The sequence below is a fragment of the Acomys minous genome, assembly GCF_964271855.1.
Source record: "Acomys minous genome assembly, chromosome: 5".
Taxonomy (NCBI): domain Eukaryota; kingdom Metazoa; phylum Chordata; class Mammalia; order Rodentia; family Muridae; genus Acomys; species Acomys minous.
In genome coordinates, this window is record NC_140494.1 from 103,955,692 (window position 1) to 103,972,368 (window position 16,677).

General features: G+C 42.2%; 1 protein-coding gene across 3 annotated transcripts in view; it reads right to left on the bottom strand.

Annotated features, from left to right (window-relative positions):
- CBL (Cbl proto-oncogene) overlaps nt 1–16,677 on the bottom strand; it is an 84,105-nt gene that overhangs the window by 13,310 nt on the left and 54,118 nt on the right. For all 3 annotated transcript variants that reach the window (XM_084783597.1, XM_084783598.1, XM_084783599.1), the window contains 10 exons: nt 15,245–15,391; nt 12,252–12,408; nt 10,913–11,034; nt 10,146–10,283; nt 9,257–9,344; nt 8,617–8,748; nt 7,947–8,150; nt 2,845–2,976; nt 2,380–2,757; nt 737–831 (listed from right to left, as the gene is read on the bottom strand). In XM_084783597.1, the coding sequence (XP_084639723.1) occupies nt 737–831; nt 2,380–2,757; nt 2,845–2,976; nt 7,947–8,150; nt 8,617–8,748; nt 9,257–9,344; nt 10,146–10,283; nt 10,913–11,034; nt 12,252–12,408; nt 15,245–15,391 (1,593 nt within the window). The remainder of the gene's footprint in view (nt 1–736; nt 832–2,379; nt 2,758–2,844; nt 2,977–7,946; nt 8,151–8,616; nt 8,749–9,256; nt 9,345–10,145; nt 10,284–10,912; nt 11,035–12,251; nt 12,409–15,244; nt 15,392–16,677) is intronic.

Here is a 16,677-nt window from a genome sequence, read left to right on the forward strand (position 1 = left end):
TAGATCCTAGACTTCTGACTCTTGATGCATTTGTTGGGAGGGCAGTACAGGGATCAAACACAGGACTTTGCACATGCTAGACTGACTACATCCCTGTGCCCAGCTTCAGAGATCTCGCTGTTGCAGCACATATTATGCAATTCTTACTCAGCTTTCTTCAGGGGCCGGAGCCAGCTCAGCCAGCACTTAGGATTAAAAGCACTGGCAGCTCTTCCAGAGGACTGTGGTTCAATTCCCAGCACCCACACAGCAGTTCACAACCATCTGTAACTTTATGTCCAGGGGATTTGAGGGCCTCTTCTGGTACATCTCCATGGGTGCACCGGCATCTATTCAGGCAGAATAGCCATCCACATAAAATAAGATAAAAACTTAAAAACAAAAACTGCTATCCCACTGTATGAAAGGAAACGAAGACAAAATACTAACTGTGAAAGAAAAGGCCCTACTGCATGCGTCCATTTGGCTGCTGGGAATCTAACTCAGGTCCGTGGGAAAGCCAGCAAGTATCTAAACAATTGAGCCACTATTCAGCCCCTTGTTTGTTTTGCTAGTTTGTACACTTGTAGCAATTTTACTCCCTTAGCCTCTCAAGTGTGTGATACAAGCAACAACCACCACACCAGGTCTAGGATTCTGAGTTTGAGGCCATCAGAGTCTACTAGGAAGATTTTATCTCATGAAAAAGGAAGAAATACCCATTGCACAGAAAGAAATACAGCTGTAGTATGCTTACCTGGCAGCCAGAGAATAAATGGCATTGGCAGATGAAGAAGGCTTGATTTTGGGGTGCTCACTCTCTGAACCTGCTATTGGGCTGCTATTCATATTCTGCAAAGTAAGAAAAGGTCTCAACGCTATGATCGTCTTTTCTGTAAAACTAAGAAATAGTCCCCTGAGTGTCACTACAGTCCTCAGCTGTACTCTTCCCATTCCATCTCCTTAGGTTCCCAACTTCCTTGTTAATTCACCCATCAACGTTCATCCCATATTTGACGTCTGTTATCCAAGTTTAAACCATCAGTTTATGACAGAGTTCATGCCTTTTTTACCTCCCGCCTGCTTCCATGTTCTCTGAGGGGTCCACCTAACCTAACCATTTCCTTCTGGAAAAACACTCCCACTTGAGCACTGGCACCAGTGTCTCTGAGTATATGGCATGTACTTTTTTTCTAACAGCTTTAACAATACATATGAGTGTTTTGCCTGCATGTATATATGTGTATCACAAGTGTGCCATGTCCCCTCAGGTCACAGAAGGGCACTGGATCTCCTAGAATGAAATTACAGGAAGTTGTAGAATACCATGTGGGTGCTGGAAATTGAACTCAGGTCCTCTACAAAAGCAGCGAGTGATCTTAACTGCTGAGCCACCTCTCTAGCCTCCTTGTTTCTTTTTAAAAAAATAAAAATAAAAAAATGCTCATTTTGTGTGTATGTGTAAGTCACAAAATAGATATCACAATTCTCTTCTCTCCTTTTATTACATGGGTTCCAGGGATCACATTTGGGTTATCAGGCTCCTTTACTGAGCCATAATATCAGCCTTTCTTTCTTTTTTCTTTCTTTTCTATTTTGTTGTTGTTTTTGTTTGTTTGTTTTGTTTTTTGAGACAGGGTTTTTCTGTGCATCCCTGGCTGTCCTGGACTCACTTTGTAGACCAGGCTGGTCTCGAACTCACAGCGATCCACCTGCCTCTGCCTCCTGAGTGCTGGAATTAAAGGTGTGTTACCATGCCCGGCATGTTTTTGTTGTTGTTGTTGTTTGTTTTTTTAAGACAGAGTCTAACTGTGTAATTCTAACTGACCTAGAACTTATTATGCAGACAAGGATGGTCTTGAACTCATGCCTCCTAAGTACTGGGATTACAGGTATGTATTGGCTCCTTGGGTTTTCCTTAAACAGACCTCTTTTCAATTCACTTCTTTCCACTTCATTCCAGAGATCAGACTCACTGAAAGTGTCTCTACACTGAGCCATCTCATTAGCTATGAATTATGCTATTTCTGAATTCTAAACAAAACCTATCAAATAACTGACCCAATCAGCCACAGTGGTGCATGTTTGTAATCTCACGTTATTTAGGAAGCTGAGGCAAAAAGATCAAGAATTTGAGGCTAGCCTGGCATACAGACCAAAACCCTGTAAGCAAAACAATTTTTTGTTTTTCAAGACAGTGTTTCTCTGTGTAGCTCTGACTGTCCTAGAACTCACTCTGTAGACCAGGCTAGCCTTGAACTCAGAAATCTGATTGCCTCTGCTTCTCAAGTGCTGGAATCAAAGTGTGTGCCACCATGCCCAGCCCAACAAAACCCTTTTGACCATAAAATGCCACCCACAAATACTACTAGATTAAATGATTTCAAACTTAGGACTCACCATGGAGGTATCCAGACTAAACGTGCTTCCAAGCCTAGGCCCATCTACTCTGGGCTCCATTTGTGAGGGCAAAGAAAACGGCAGTGAATGTCGGTTGGTCAATTCTCTTCCATTCCAAGGATCACTAGAGTTTGGAGTAGCTACTGGTACTTTTGGGATTGGCCGAGACAACCATGAGTCCCCTGGGCGGCTAGAGGGGACAGGAGGCAGTTTGTCTCTAGATGGACAGTCGCCTGGTGTACACGGCAGGGGCCGTCTCTGAGGCCGTGTTTCTGCTCCAACAGAGTAAGGCCGGTCTGGAGGGGGTGGTGGCGGAAGATCTCGAAGTGTGGGAGGTATTGGCAACGGCTTGTCCTTATGATGAGAGCCAGGAGCAGCCTATGGAAACAAGATGGAAACAAGTCAACCAAAAACCACTAATATACAACAAGGCTCAGCAAGGGACAGGAATGGCTAATGCTTTGCCTTGGAAGCAGTCCCCAGAACTGAAGTGCTCGCAGGAACAGGTGCTCGCTGTTGTAGAAGGTCAAGTCTTGGTGGCACTGGAGGAAGGGAAGCTTGTGGGGCCATGGAGAACGGAGAGGAAGGCCTTTCTACCTACAACCAATGAGACATTAAGAGGTTACTCTTGTTTAGAGAACAGCATCTTTCAACTCTAAAACTACGGACAGCAGATACTATGTGATCATGAGTGCTAGGTCCCACAAGCCTCTAAAAACACAGATACTTTTGGAATCCTGAACTATATTTGCATCATAAGAGGGCACTCTCAATCACAGATGGCAGGCTACTGGCAAATTCACCCAGGAAGGCGGTGCTACCAAAAAGAGCCTACCTTACAATTTAAAAAATTATCACAATACTCCATCTCTTCATCTTTGAAGGAAAAAAAGATACTGTCAAGATTAAAACTAGATAAATGTGCATGCTTTGCTCTGCAAACCTGGCAAGCCACGTTTGAGCCTTGGAATGCATGTAAAGGTGGGAGGAGAGAACTGACTCTACACCACTGTCTTTTGACTTCCACAGGAAAGCCACGGCACACCCAACACATAAGCACGCACAAACACAGTAATAAATAAATAAACTTAAGGATGAGATATATGATCTGAAAAGAGTATAAGGAAAATTCTAGAAGCCACCGAAACATGCAGGAAACATTGAAGAGACAAAGACAGACTGACCAGAGCCTCAAAAGCCAAGCTTCACTTCAGCTGAGAATTCAGTTTAACATTAGGGGCTAAAAAATAAAAAAAAGCTAAGTCTCAGCAAGCTAACTCTCACTCCATCAATACGTAGCCCAGCACTTGCTCATTTCCTCTAAAGACCTTCAACTCTATAGGTTCCCTTTCATTTTACTCATTAACTTGAAACCTCACTTTTAGTAACACACTTCTTGAGTTGGGCACTTCAATACCCTTCACTTTTCTAAGAAACCAAGGACAGGGCACACACGAAAACTGTGGATAAAGGACAAGAAGGGTGAGAAGAGGACACCATGACACATGGCAAGAAAAGGGTATGAAGCTCTTGTGACTTAGAGCTAAGCTGAAAAAAACATTAATTTCATTTTTGTTTATGTGTCTGTCTGTCTGTCTGTGGATGTGTGCAGGTGACCACAGAGGCCAGAGTAAGGTACTGTAGCCCTTTGAGCTGCAGTTACAGTGGAGGTGGCTGTAAGCGCTTCACATGGCACAGGGCCCTGAACTGAGGTCAACTGGAAGAGCACCAGGAGTCCTTAGCCACTGAGCACCTCTCCAGCTCCCTGGGCTCAATGTTTGCAAGTAGAATCCTACAACTGGCCACCGTCCCCGTTAGGGCTGCTACTGATATGATGAAACACCACGGCCAACCAAGCTTGGGGAGGAAAAGGTGCACTGAGCTCACCCTTCCCTTCTGTTCATCGTAGAAGGAGGTCAGGATAGGAACTCAAGCAGGGCAGGAACCTGGAGGCAGGAGCTGATGCTGCAGAAGCTGTGGGGCGCTGCTCACAGGCTTACTCAACCTGCTCTCTTATAGAACCCAGGACCACCAGCCCAAGGAGGGCACCACTCACAATGGGCTGGGCCCTCTTCCATCAATCACCAGTTAAGAAAATGGCCCACAGCCTGATCTATTGAGGCATTTTCTCTCAATCAAGGTTTCCTCCTCTCAGATGATTAGCTGTGTCAAGTCGACATAAATCAGTCAGCACACTAAAGTGCTGAATGAAAATATGTTATGATATCAAAGGCCTGGAAAGGTTACCCTTCCGCTTTTTTTGTTGTTTTGTTTTTCGAGACAGGGTTTCTCTGTATAGCCCTGGCTGTCCTGAACTCGCTTTGTACACCAGGCTGGCCTTGAAATCACAGCAACCCACCATGTCCAGCCACTTTCATTTTTTAATAGAGATTTTTTTTGAGATTTATTTTTACTATTTTTAGTTATATGTATATGTCTTGTATAAGCATGTGTATATGAGTGCAAGTGATCTTAAGATGGTCAGAGAGAAGTTGCTGCCCCCTCCCCCCCAGGACTAAAGTTATAGGTGGCTGTGAGGTGCTCGAGACAGATAATGGGAACTGAACTCAGGTCCTCCAGAAGAGGAGGGTCTACTCTTAATCACTGAGCCACCTCTCCAGGCTCCCGGAGAGGTATTTTAAAGACATCTTTCCTCAAAAAAGGAAAAAGACAAGATGGGATCTATGAGTCTTTGAATAGAGGAGATGCAATCACGCCCTGAGAGCAAAGGGAAGGCCCCAGGATGAGAGAACGGCCAGACCAGATGGAGGGAGCACAGATGACTCTCTTGACTTACAGTACTGGACTACCCATTACTTACTACACTGTAAGTATGTTAACAGCTTTGGTCTCTTAGCTCAGCCTCCTAAAAAGATGCTTGAGAGCATAGTTCACTTAGTAGTGACAGATGCAAACTGAAATAATTATTTCAAAAAACCCACAAACAGGAAGTTAGGTTGTTAAACCCCTGCCCCCCAGGAATTTAGGTTGTTAAAAAAAACAAACAGAGAAATAATGATTTTAAAAACAAAACCAGGAAGTTAGGTTGTTTTTTAAAAAATCACTTTATAGAACAGATATATACTTAAGAAAAAAAAAAAACAAAGCCCAAAATCTCAGATTGATGATGTGGCTCAGTGGAAGAGGTCAAGTGTCTAGGGCTCAATTCAAGGTACAGCTCAGAAATGCAAACAAAACACAACAAATGACAGCTACCAGGGTGTGATGAACCAGGCAGTTTCATGTTTTCATATTCCTTTATGGTATGACTTTGGGGGAAGGAGGGGACAAATTTAATATCTTCTAAAAGTTAATATAAAATAAACTAAAAGTTACAAAGAATAAAATAAGAAACCACTACCTACCCGCCACTCCACAAAATGAAATACTACTATTTTTGTGGAATTCTCATGCACTCCTCCCCTTAACTATTTCCTCAGTTCTAACAAAGGTTTTGTTTTTAAAGATATTATGTGCACGTGTCTATGTGGAGGCATTATCCTTCTGCCTCAGTCTCCCAAGTGCTCAACTCCAAGTGTGTACCACCACACCCTTTATTAGCACAGCTCTCAAAGTTTAAATACCACAGACAGACCTACACAATACACAAGCACATTTAAGCCTGGAAACAATATATCCTTTAAGAAAGTCTAAGTAGAGCCCAGTGTGGTAGCACACACCTTTAATCCCAGCACTTGGGAGGCAGAGGCAGAGGCCAGACTGGTCTACAAGAGTCCAGGACAGCCAAAGATACACAGAGCGATCCTGTCTCGAAAACAAGACAAAAACAAACAAACAAACAAACAAACAAACAGACTAAGTAAACTGTAGGATGGAGCCTTAGTTAATGTTCTATTCCTGTGGCAAACACTGTGACCAAGGCAACTCATAATAAAGAAAGCATTTAATTTGGGGCTCACTGTTCCAGAGGGGTTGAGTCCATGACTATCATGGAAGGGAACACGGCAGCAGGCATGGTGCTGAAGCAGTAACTGAGAGCTTATATCTTGATGCACAACCAGGAGGCAGAGCGAGCTGAGAACAAGACAGGCTTTTGAAACTTCAAAGCCTACTCGCAGTGACAGAGTTCTTCCAACAAGCCCCTGCCTTCTACCAACTAGGGAACAAGGATGCAACCGCAGGAGCAGATGGAGGCCTTTCTCACTCAAACCGCCAGACATGACCAAGTCGCAATACATAAATGAAGAGTTTTGTCTTCTAATTTCTACAAAGCTAAGGAGAAAAATGTTTATCCTCCCTACCCAACCCCCACCAACAAGGTTTCCTGTGTAGCCCTTGCTGTTCTGGAACTCACTCTGTAGACCAGGCTGGACTGGAACTCAGCTATCCACCTGCCTCTGCCTCCGGAGTGCTGGGATTCTAGGAGTGCGCCGCCACCACCACCCAGCCCTCATTTATGTCTTTTTACCAGATGCCTGTAATATATAATAAATATACTGAACCATTTGAAAAAACACTGTCTTCCTGTGCCAAACAGTGTTTCACCTACACCTACATTGTCTTCCTGACGAAAGCTACTAGGGAGGTAGAGAGCTGGCTCAGTGGTTAAGAGCATCTGGTTTTGCAGAGGCTCAGATTCAATTCCCAGCACACACATGGCAGCTAACAACCATCCACAACTCTACTTCTGGGGAATTTAATGTCCTTTTCTGATGCCCATGGGCACCAGGCATACACGTGTTACAGATATACCTACAGGTAAAACACTCATACACAAAGTTTTAAAAAATAGAAAAAGAAAAAGCATGCTATTAGGTCCCTGAGAGTCTTGTCTGAGATTGCTGGTCCCACACAACAGTCTACAGTGACCCAAGTATCTGTATAATGCACAATTTGTTAGTCTTTATTAAAAACTTTAAAGTTGCATTCCATAAAAGTCCTCTGAGTTTCTACCCTCAGAAAAAACAGTGAGTATGCATGTGTGCAGTGAGCCATTCAGTTTTTCCTATGGATATGACCAAAAAGAAATGAACTTATTTGTAGGGGTAAGGGTCATATTTAGGGTCTCGGGTCATATTTAGGGTCTCACAGATGCTAGATAATCATTTATGCTGATTTGTGTGTTTGTTTCTGTCAACTAGGAAACCTCAACTGAGAAAATGCTTCCATAAAACCAGCCGATAGGCAAGCCTGTAGAGCATTTTCTTGATTGCTTGAATGAATGACTGGTTGGCGGTTGATTTGGAAGGGCCCAGCCCTTTGTGGGTAGGTGAGTGTACATCTTTAATCTCAGCACTCCAGAGAATAAAGACAGGCAGATCTCTCTGGGGCTTTGAGGCCAGTCTTGTCCATATAGCTAGTTCCAGGATAGCCACAGCTCCATAGAGAAAGCCCTGCATACACATGTATGGCTCAGCAAGCCAGTAAGGCCTCTCTGCATCTGACCTATTCCTGCTCCAGGTAGTACTACCTTGACTTTGGATGATGAATATGAACTTCAAGTTATAAACCTACCCCAACTTGCTTTCAGTCAGTATTTTATGCTGACCAACACATCACTCTAAACACCAAGCTGTATCTCCAATGCCCCCAAATTCCAGCCTTACTTTGGCACCTGCCAACTCCTTCATCATGAAGAGAGAATCATCAGCTCGTTCATCATCGTCGTCATCGTAGTTTGGGGAAGGAGCACCTTCTGCTCCTTGCCTTAATAGACTGCCACTGCCTCTGGGGTCAAATGGATCCACCACAATGGGTTCAGTACCTTTGATTTCACATCGGCAAAAAGGACAGCCCTGACCTTCCGATTCCTGCAAAGAAGCAGATGACAGTACAATAGATACGTCTGAAAGTGCCGAACATGTTTATCTACTAGAAAATACAGTCCCTAGAGACAAAAGTAGAATCAATGAAGGATGCAGCTCAGAGGTAATGTGTGCGCTTAGCATGCCCTGGAGTCATTCCTCAGGGCCCAGAAAGAGAGAGAGAAACGGAGGAAGCCAGGCAGTGTAGCTCATCCCTGTAATGCCAACATTTGGGAGGTCAGTGTAGAAGGTACAGGAATTTGAGCTCTTCTTCCAAAACTGATTTAAAGGCCAACCATGGTTAAATGAGGGCCTACCTTAAAAAACCAAATGGGCAGAAAGCAATCAAGTATGAAGGGAAAGGGATTTAAAAGATTAGACTTACCCAATCCTTTCTATATATAAAGTACATATAATACCTGAGTCTCAGAATGAACACACAGAAAAAAGTACAGAGTTTAGATATCCATACCTGCCATGACGTAAGGCAGGATGTGCACATGAGGTGTCCACAGGGCTCAATCTTCACATCCTTATCATTCTCAGCACATATTTTACATAGTTGAAATGTGGAGCCCATCTCACAGTATAATTCATATTGTTCCTTTGGTGAAAAAAAGTTGAGAGATAACATGTTGAACGAGTGACATTAAATGCTAGCAACAGGAAACCAAAAGACTGTCAATTTACTCAAATAGAAATGTCACAATAGGTGCTGAAGGCACGGCAGACAGTAGAAAAACTGCTGTAGAAGCATGGGGACCTGAGTTCAGATCCCCAGAGCCCACTTAAGAGCCAGCTGTAGTGATTCACATCTGTAACACTATCATTAGGGGACAGAGACAAAGGGATCCCAGGGCTCATGACCAGCCATCCAAGCTAGCCAGTCGGCTCCAGGTGCAATAAGAGGCCCTATTTTAAAAGAGCAGGATGAAAAGTGACTAAAAAACACCCAATGTTGGCCTCGAGCCTCCACATGCACATGCAACAGACAACACACACACACACACACACACACACACACACACACACACACACACACACACACACACACACACACCAATGGTTTAAAAGCTTGGCTCCAGCATTTAGAGTTATAAAACCAAACTCACCTGGGTTACTTTAATATGATCTTGCGGAGTTGGTTCACATAAACCTGTCAGGTCAGGATTTTGATTTCGTCCATCAGGAAACAAATAGCTATAAAGAGATGAATCATCCTTGGGGCTTCAATTAGGCCAATTTATCAGTGCAAGCTAAAACAGACAAATGACATCTACCACATTTAAAAAAATAAGTAACAAGGAGCTGAAGAGATAGTGCTAAGCCATTGCGATCATCTCTCAGTGGCTTCTATGAGACTATTCCAACACTAGGAGCAGCACTCTTCTTGTCCCAGTGCTAATACAGAGATGATACACAATGGAAAATGAATCTTCCTAGTCACTTTAGAACACAGCTGGTTTTCTGATACCCACTCAACAGTATTTTCAGTTTACTGACAGAAAATGAATTTGAATTCCCAAAGGAGTGGTAATTGAAGAGTGAGAACTTAGCCATAAATATTAGCACACATCACCAAAGTCCAAGACCTGAAGAAAAACTGCTAAACCAGACTACAACTAGGTTGACGGTCTGCTGTCAATGGAACATCTAGTCACTTACACACTGACTAGTAAAATAAACAGCCAAAGCATGTTCTGATCCTTGCATAGTTCTTAACTCTAATTTGGCTTTAAAACTAAGTGATTTGGAAAAAGAGTTAAAGTTTATTTGTGGTGATAACTAAACCAACAAAGAAAGCCAATCTCATACTTCGAAAGTCCCAAAAAAGAGAGAAGCTGCTTCAACCTCCAGGCCAAAGCAAGGTGGCACGTTAACACATTCCTAAGATTTTAAACTGCAGAGAAAATAAGCGATAGAAGCCATTAATGAAGAGGTACCGAAGCCCCCCAGTTCCTAGACTCTCAGAAAAGACAGAAAGAAAGCAGTGATACTCACAAGCCTTCCCTGAAGCCATCAATCAGCGCTTGGAAGAGTGGCTTATTGTGTGGGATTGTCTGCAGAATGTTCCCATCAGCAGTCACGTACCCAATAGCCCACTGACCCAAACGAGTACAGCTCAGGCGGAAGATGTAACTGAGAACGAAGATTAGCACAAGTTTCAGTGTGTGTGCTGGTATGAGATGGACAAAATCCAAAAGGACCATTAAGAATAACTTCCTTAGGAGGCAAGGATGAATATGAATAAAACAAAAGTATGCCTAAGATGTAATCACAAAATTTGTTTCTTTGTACGCTAACTTGAAGGGAATTTAAAGTAACTTTTTCAACGGTCTAGGCACAGCTTAGAGGGGGATGAATACTTAGTATGCCTGCAGGCTTGGGTTCCATCTCCACTTAAAAAAACCAATCAACTTGCCTATGACTCCAGAGCCACCTGACCCTCCCTGCTCTAGCTTCTGGAAGCAGCGTCTGTGATCTGTTTCAGGCTGGTCTCAAATCGCCTGCCTCAGTCTTCCAAGCACCTGCGTACTAGGACTCTAAGCACCCAGAATAAACCCCATTCTAAACTGGCTTAAAAACATTTACTAAATCACAAGATCTGATGAAGTCAACTTTCCTGACAGACGTCAATCCTATCTCTAAATCTGGGCCACTAGAGAACCAATTTAAAAAAAAAAAAAAAAGATGTCCCTTCAACTCTAAGAGAAGTCATGAGAGAATGAAATTCAGGAGAACAAACCTCTTTGCTTCAAGGCACTGACCTGCCAGGCTTGTGGATGAACTTCTGCAGACGTGCTTTTACCTCATCATATGTCAGGAAAGCCATGTAACCAGGGTGAGTCACAGCAAGGCTGTTCCAGTTTCTAAGCAAAGAGGACCAGGGCTAAAGAAATAAAAGATCAATCACAGAACACTTGGCTCAGACATACAATAAGTCTTAGAAACATGAAGAACAAAAGAAAAACCTTCAACCCTCAGTTGTAAATTTGGTTTGTCACAAATTCTCTGCTGTCATTCTATGGGAAGACATATATTTGGGATGAAGAGAAACTTTTAAGAGCTAAGAATACAGCTGCTTTGTATAGGGAGAACACACACACACACACAAACCAGCAGCTCTAACCAATATTAAGGTCAAACAATGACAAAAACCAGAAAAACAGAATAGGATCTCTATGTACAATTATTAAAACTCTTAATGAATGTTTATTCAAGCTGGCACATGCACATACACATTGAAGTACCAAAGCATTTTAGGATTAACAATCTAAAATGGGATGGGAAGTCAGGTATGGTGGTACATACTGTAATCCCAACACTTTGGAGGTAGAAACAAATCAGGAGTTCAGTGGACAAAGATTAGCCCTTTGGGGTGGGTAAGTAGTGGCAGAAGTAGAAAGTTTATTAAGAACAAGGGAGGGGATTAGGAAGGGAGGGGAAACTTCAGCTGGAATGTAATATATGGTAGAAGAATATTAAAGAACAACACAAAAAAGGTAACACAAGAAGAAGAAAGATTATAGCCATTTCAAAAGTTCATTGTGCTTGAGGTGGCTTGTATTGGCTCAGCTTGGAACTTACTCAGGGCTCAGGCTAGCCTTGGACTTCCCATGTGCTGCTATTACAGGAAAAGTGCCATCATGTCCAGCTATTTATAATAGTGTGTGTGTGTGTGTGTGTGTGTGTGTGTTAATTTTAATCTTTTCTTTGCTTATACCTTTTTGAAACAATAAAATGTTTAGATTATATTTCTTTTAATGTGTAGGAGGAGTATTTGGCTTATAACTATGTTACGCACTACACACATGTGTAATGCCCAGGTCAGAACAGGGCATTACATTACCAAGAACTAGAGTTATGGATAACACGTCACCATGGGAACTGAACCAGGAGCCTCTGAGAGAACAGCAGGTGCTGTTAGCTTGCCTTCCACTCTGTAGCCCAGGCTGGCCTTCAGCTCAGCAATTCTCCTGCCTCAACAACAGAAGTGGTAGGACTATAACTGCAAGCCACCATGCTCAGCTTATATATATTTTATCTTTAAAGAGCTTACTCTTCAGAAAAATAGCACCAGGTTGGTCAATGACTTTAGAATCCTACCTGAAACAGCCGTGTAAAGATATCAAATTCAAAAACAGAAATATAATCATTGCAGGTCAGATCAATAGTGGACTTCAGAGCCATGGCCTCCAGCCCAGAACTGATGGGATGCACTTCATGAAGGGCCTGTCGAAAGCTCTTCCAAGGGACTATGGTCCTGGGTGGGATGGGGCGAGAGAAGACACAATGCGAGAACAGGTAACTGTAGGAACTATAGACACACACTATTATTAAAGGAAATAAAGGATTGCTTATTAACTTCCTAATGAGTAAGAGAGATGGTTTTCTACAATCCTCTGGCCAAAAATGTCACATACTGATCTGTTTCTCGCCTTTCTACAGCATTTGTTCTACTCTAGAAGCACAGAAGATAGATGAGTTCGTGCCTTATTTTAACAGTTTTACCATGGAGACCCTGGTCAGCCTTGAATTACCATGCTGAGAGGAGAGGTGCAGACTACTACACCACATTTTTCTTACGAGAAGGGAGGTTCTCACTATTTAGCCCAAGATGGCCTAGAACTCATAGAACTCCACCAGCCTCTGTCTCCCGAGTGCTGGGACTAAAGATTTACGTCATCTATCCTGGCTTTGAACTAAGCTTTGAAAACCACCATCAGTCCACATTTTATGTACTATAACATTATGCAGTATAATTTTATTATTATTTGTGTGGTGCTGGGAATCGAATCAAAGCCTTATGCATATCAGACAGGAAGTATAATCTCTGTAATTCTAGCTCAAATATTAGTGGTTTTTTGTTTATTGGGGTTTTTGCTTGTTTTTTCGGGGAGGGGGTTGTCCAAGACTTTTGTAATACTGTCTGGCCTCAAACGTCCTGCCTCTGCTTTCCAAGTGCTGAAATTATAGGTGTTAATTCCCATGCTTGGCTGAGCATTAACTTTTTTTTTTTAAGTAATAGCCCCCGCCCCCCCACTGCTAGGGACTGAACCCAGGGCCTGGATCATTCTAGGCACATCCCATACTGAACCAATCCTGGAACTCTTACCAGCACTTGGGAGGCAGAGACAGGCGAATCTCTAAGTTCGTGGTCAGCTTGGTCTACAGAGCAAGTATCAGGAGAAAAAAAAAAAAAGCAAATTCATACAAACCAATTTGAAAAGCAATTAGGTAATACTTTATAGAGGGGAAAAAGTCAAACTCCAAGACTTACCAATAACATTCTTAGCTATGTAATTATGGAGAAATTCTAGCTTATGAAAATACTTATGATACTGTTTGCAAAAGCAAATAATTTGCGATGTGGCCTGAAGAGGTGGCTCAGCATTAGCATCAGGCACTACTCTTCAGTAAGACCGAATTCAATTCACAGCACGCACATCCAGCAACTCACACCCACCACCTCAACTCTAGCTCCAGGAGACCTTACACCCTCTCTGGACTGTGTGGTCACTGAACACATATGTACAAATACATCCATATATATGCAGTTCAAAAATTTTAAACCAATAAATTTTAATATAAATCCCCATTAACAGAATAGACAGGGAGAGAAAAGGAAGATTATACAAGGAAAGAACGTGGACTTCATCTAAATTGCAGTTTTATTTAAATATTGGAGAAAGCAGGAAAACACCCAAAGGTCCACCTGCAGGTGGAGCCAGTACAATATACAAGTATGTGGTGGAGAGACAGAAGAGAAAAAGAAGCAGAATGGTTTGAGCACCAAGAAAAGAGGCAGAGCTGGAGACGTGAGGGTAGAGAGGAATAGCCTGGTGTGAGTAGCCTGCCACGCCACCTGAGGTCATGGTCAAGTCCCAGCTGGTACTGCCACTGAGGTTATGAGAGCTGAAACTCTCAGGAGAGCTGTGGCCCTGGGTGACCTAACAGGCTGAGCAACTCTCCCACCACCCAGGCCCAGATCCAGGGCTTTGAGATGGCCCACCCCAACATCTATCCCACCCCCCACCCCAACATCTATCCCATCCAGGAACTGACAGAGCACGTGAAGGGGCTGACCCTACAGATCCAAAGCTGCAGGGTCTCCACGACCAAGGGCAACAGTGGGATAGCCTACGGGGATCCCAGTGAGGGCCCAGTGTTGCTAGTGTAGCAGAAACCAGAGGCCTGAAGCAGACCAATGACTCATTGTGATGAACATTTGCAAGGAAAGATGTGCAGACAAAAGGGTGTACTGTGGGACGTACTACAGCCTGCCTCAAAATGAAGTAAACACATGCACATTTTCCCAAAGATTGTCCATGTTTTTTTGTTTCTATGGTTTTGTCGAGACAGGGTCTCCCTGTAAGCCCTGGCTCTCCTGGAACTCACTCTGTAGACTGCCTCTGCCTCCCAAGTGCTGGAATTAAAGGTGTACACCACTACTATCTGGCAGTTTTACTATGCTTTAAATATCTTTATTTATTTTGCTTTTTTTTGGGGGGGGGGCATCTCATACTGCCCAGGGTAGTTAGTTCTCATCTTTCTACTTCATGTCCCAAGTGCTGGGATTATAGCTATGCACCATCATTCCTGGCTTTTTTTTTTTTTAATTGGCTGGAAGTGGTGGTGCACGCCTTTAATCCTAGCACTTGGAAACAGAAGCAGGCTATCTCTGTGAGTTCAAGGCCAGCCTGGTCTACAAAGGGAATTCTGTGACAGCCAGGGCTGTTACACAGAAAAGCTCTGTCTTGAAAAACAACAACAACAAATAATAATAATAATAAAAGAATTTTCAAAACTATTATTGTTATACTGCTGTTGGTGGTGTGTGTTTGTATGAGTGCAGAGTACAAGTGCCATGGTGCAGATGTAAATAGCAGACGAACTTTGTAGAATCAGTTCTCTCCATCTTTACACAGGTTCCAGGGATCAAGCTCGGATCCTCAGGTTTGTGCAGTAAGCACTTTCCTGCTGAGCCATCTTGCTGACCCATTGTGTTTTATATATTTCAAAATTTAAAATTCTAAACAAGTATCTTCTAATATAAGCTTTAGCTTTTCATAGTTAAGATTCATCATTTAGAGACTTACTTTTCCCCAAAAGCTTTTCTCCAAAATTCTGCAGCATCTGCTTTAGTTATCCGAAAAGTGTCTCCTTGGAAGAGTCCGCTTGGAAAGATGCCTTTCAGTTCTGCCAGCATGTGGCTGAAGATCAGGGATAGTTTGGTTAGGTTTCGCCTACAAATGATCAAAGTACAATAATTAAGACATAAATTACTGATATTTTAAGTGCACTGAATTCACTATACAAAGTAACATAAATAATATGAACATGAAAATAAATTTATAATTTCTGGTCAATAATACTCAAAAATACTTCAAACTAGGAAAGGAAGGAATACATTTTTTACATCAGCTACAGTTCTTTATGTAAAGCAGGGAAGGCTTCAGAATTATTTTGTTCTAGCGACAAATGAAAGATGAAAATCTAGTGTCTCCCATCTCTCTCCTTCAAATAAACATCATATAGAAAAGAAGCAGCCACACACAGTCAACAGTTTGACCTTAGGCTAACAGGGACAGATATGCCTTAGGGTGCCAGGTAAGAGGCTGCATCAAGCAACGCAGAAACATGCACAGCCATAGTCACACAATCACAATAGAAAGGCAGTGTCGATATGCTGGGCAGAAACCTACTTTAGATTAAAAAAAAAAAAACTTATTAGGTAATTAATCCAAGACAAAAATGTTAACAATAATAACTTTAAATATCCAGACCTAACAAATATATTCATTAAACCAATTTGTGAAAATTGTACTTAATTTTCTAATTGTATTAAGCTACTATTTCTTTTTACCAAAAATGAAATGTTAACATCTAAAACAAATATATGCATATACTACCACTGTTTGCTTAACAATTAACTTTGTCCTAGTGACCTCTACTTAGTGGAGTGATTATAAAGATGTCTCGTGGTACCAATGTAACACAGGTGATGCCCCTAATTTGATCAGACTGTCCTTGTTATCTTTAATGTCAGCATTACACATAACAGGATCTAGATGTTTTAGATACTATTAAATACCAATCCAACTACAATTTGACATTTGCCTTGTCGTAATGATTTTTTATTTACGCACTCAAGTCTATATTCTTGTTATATAACTTGACTGATTACAAAATCTCAAACCATGATTAGTTACTGATATCCTATAAAAAGCATCCTTAAAAGACATTTTCTCTCTGTGTAGCCCTGCAGATACTGGAACTTGCTCTGTAGATCAGGCTGGGCTCAGAGAGCCACCTGCCTCTGCCTCCAGATTGCTGGGATAAAAGACACATGCTACGAGGCCCAGCATCATTTTTATTTTGCTTTTTAAAAATTATGTGTAGGCTGTTCAACAAAGGTGGTTGTAAAGGGCTCTCTATATGGTACCTGTAAGCTGAACCTGAGGAAACATAGGACTTATCATGCTAGTATCTTCTGCTCTCCAAATTATTTTTCCACTAAAAATCTACCAGC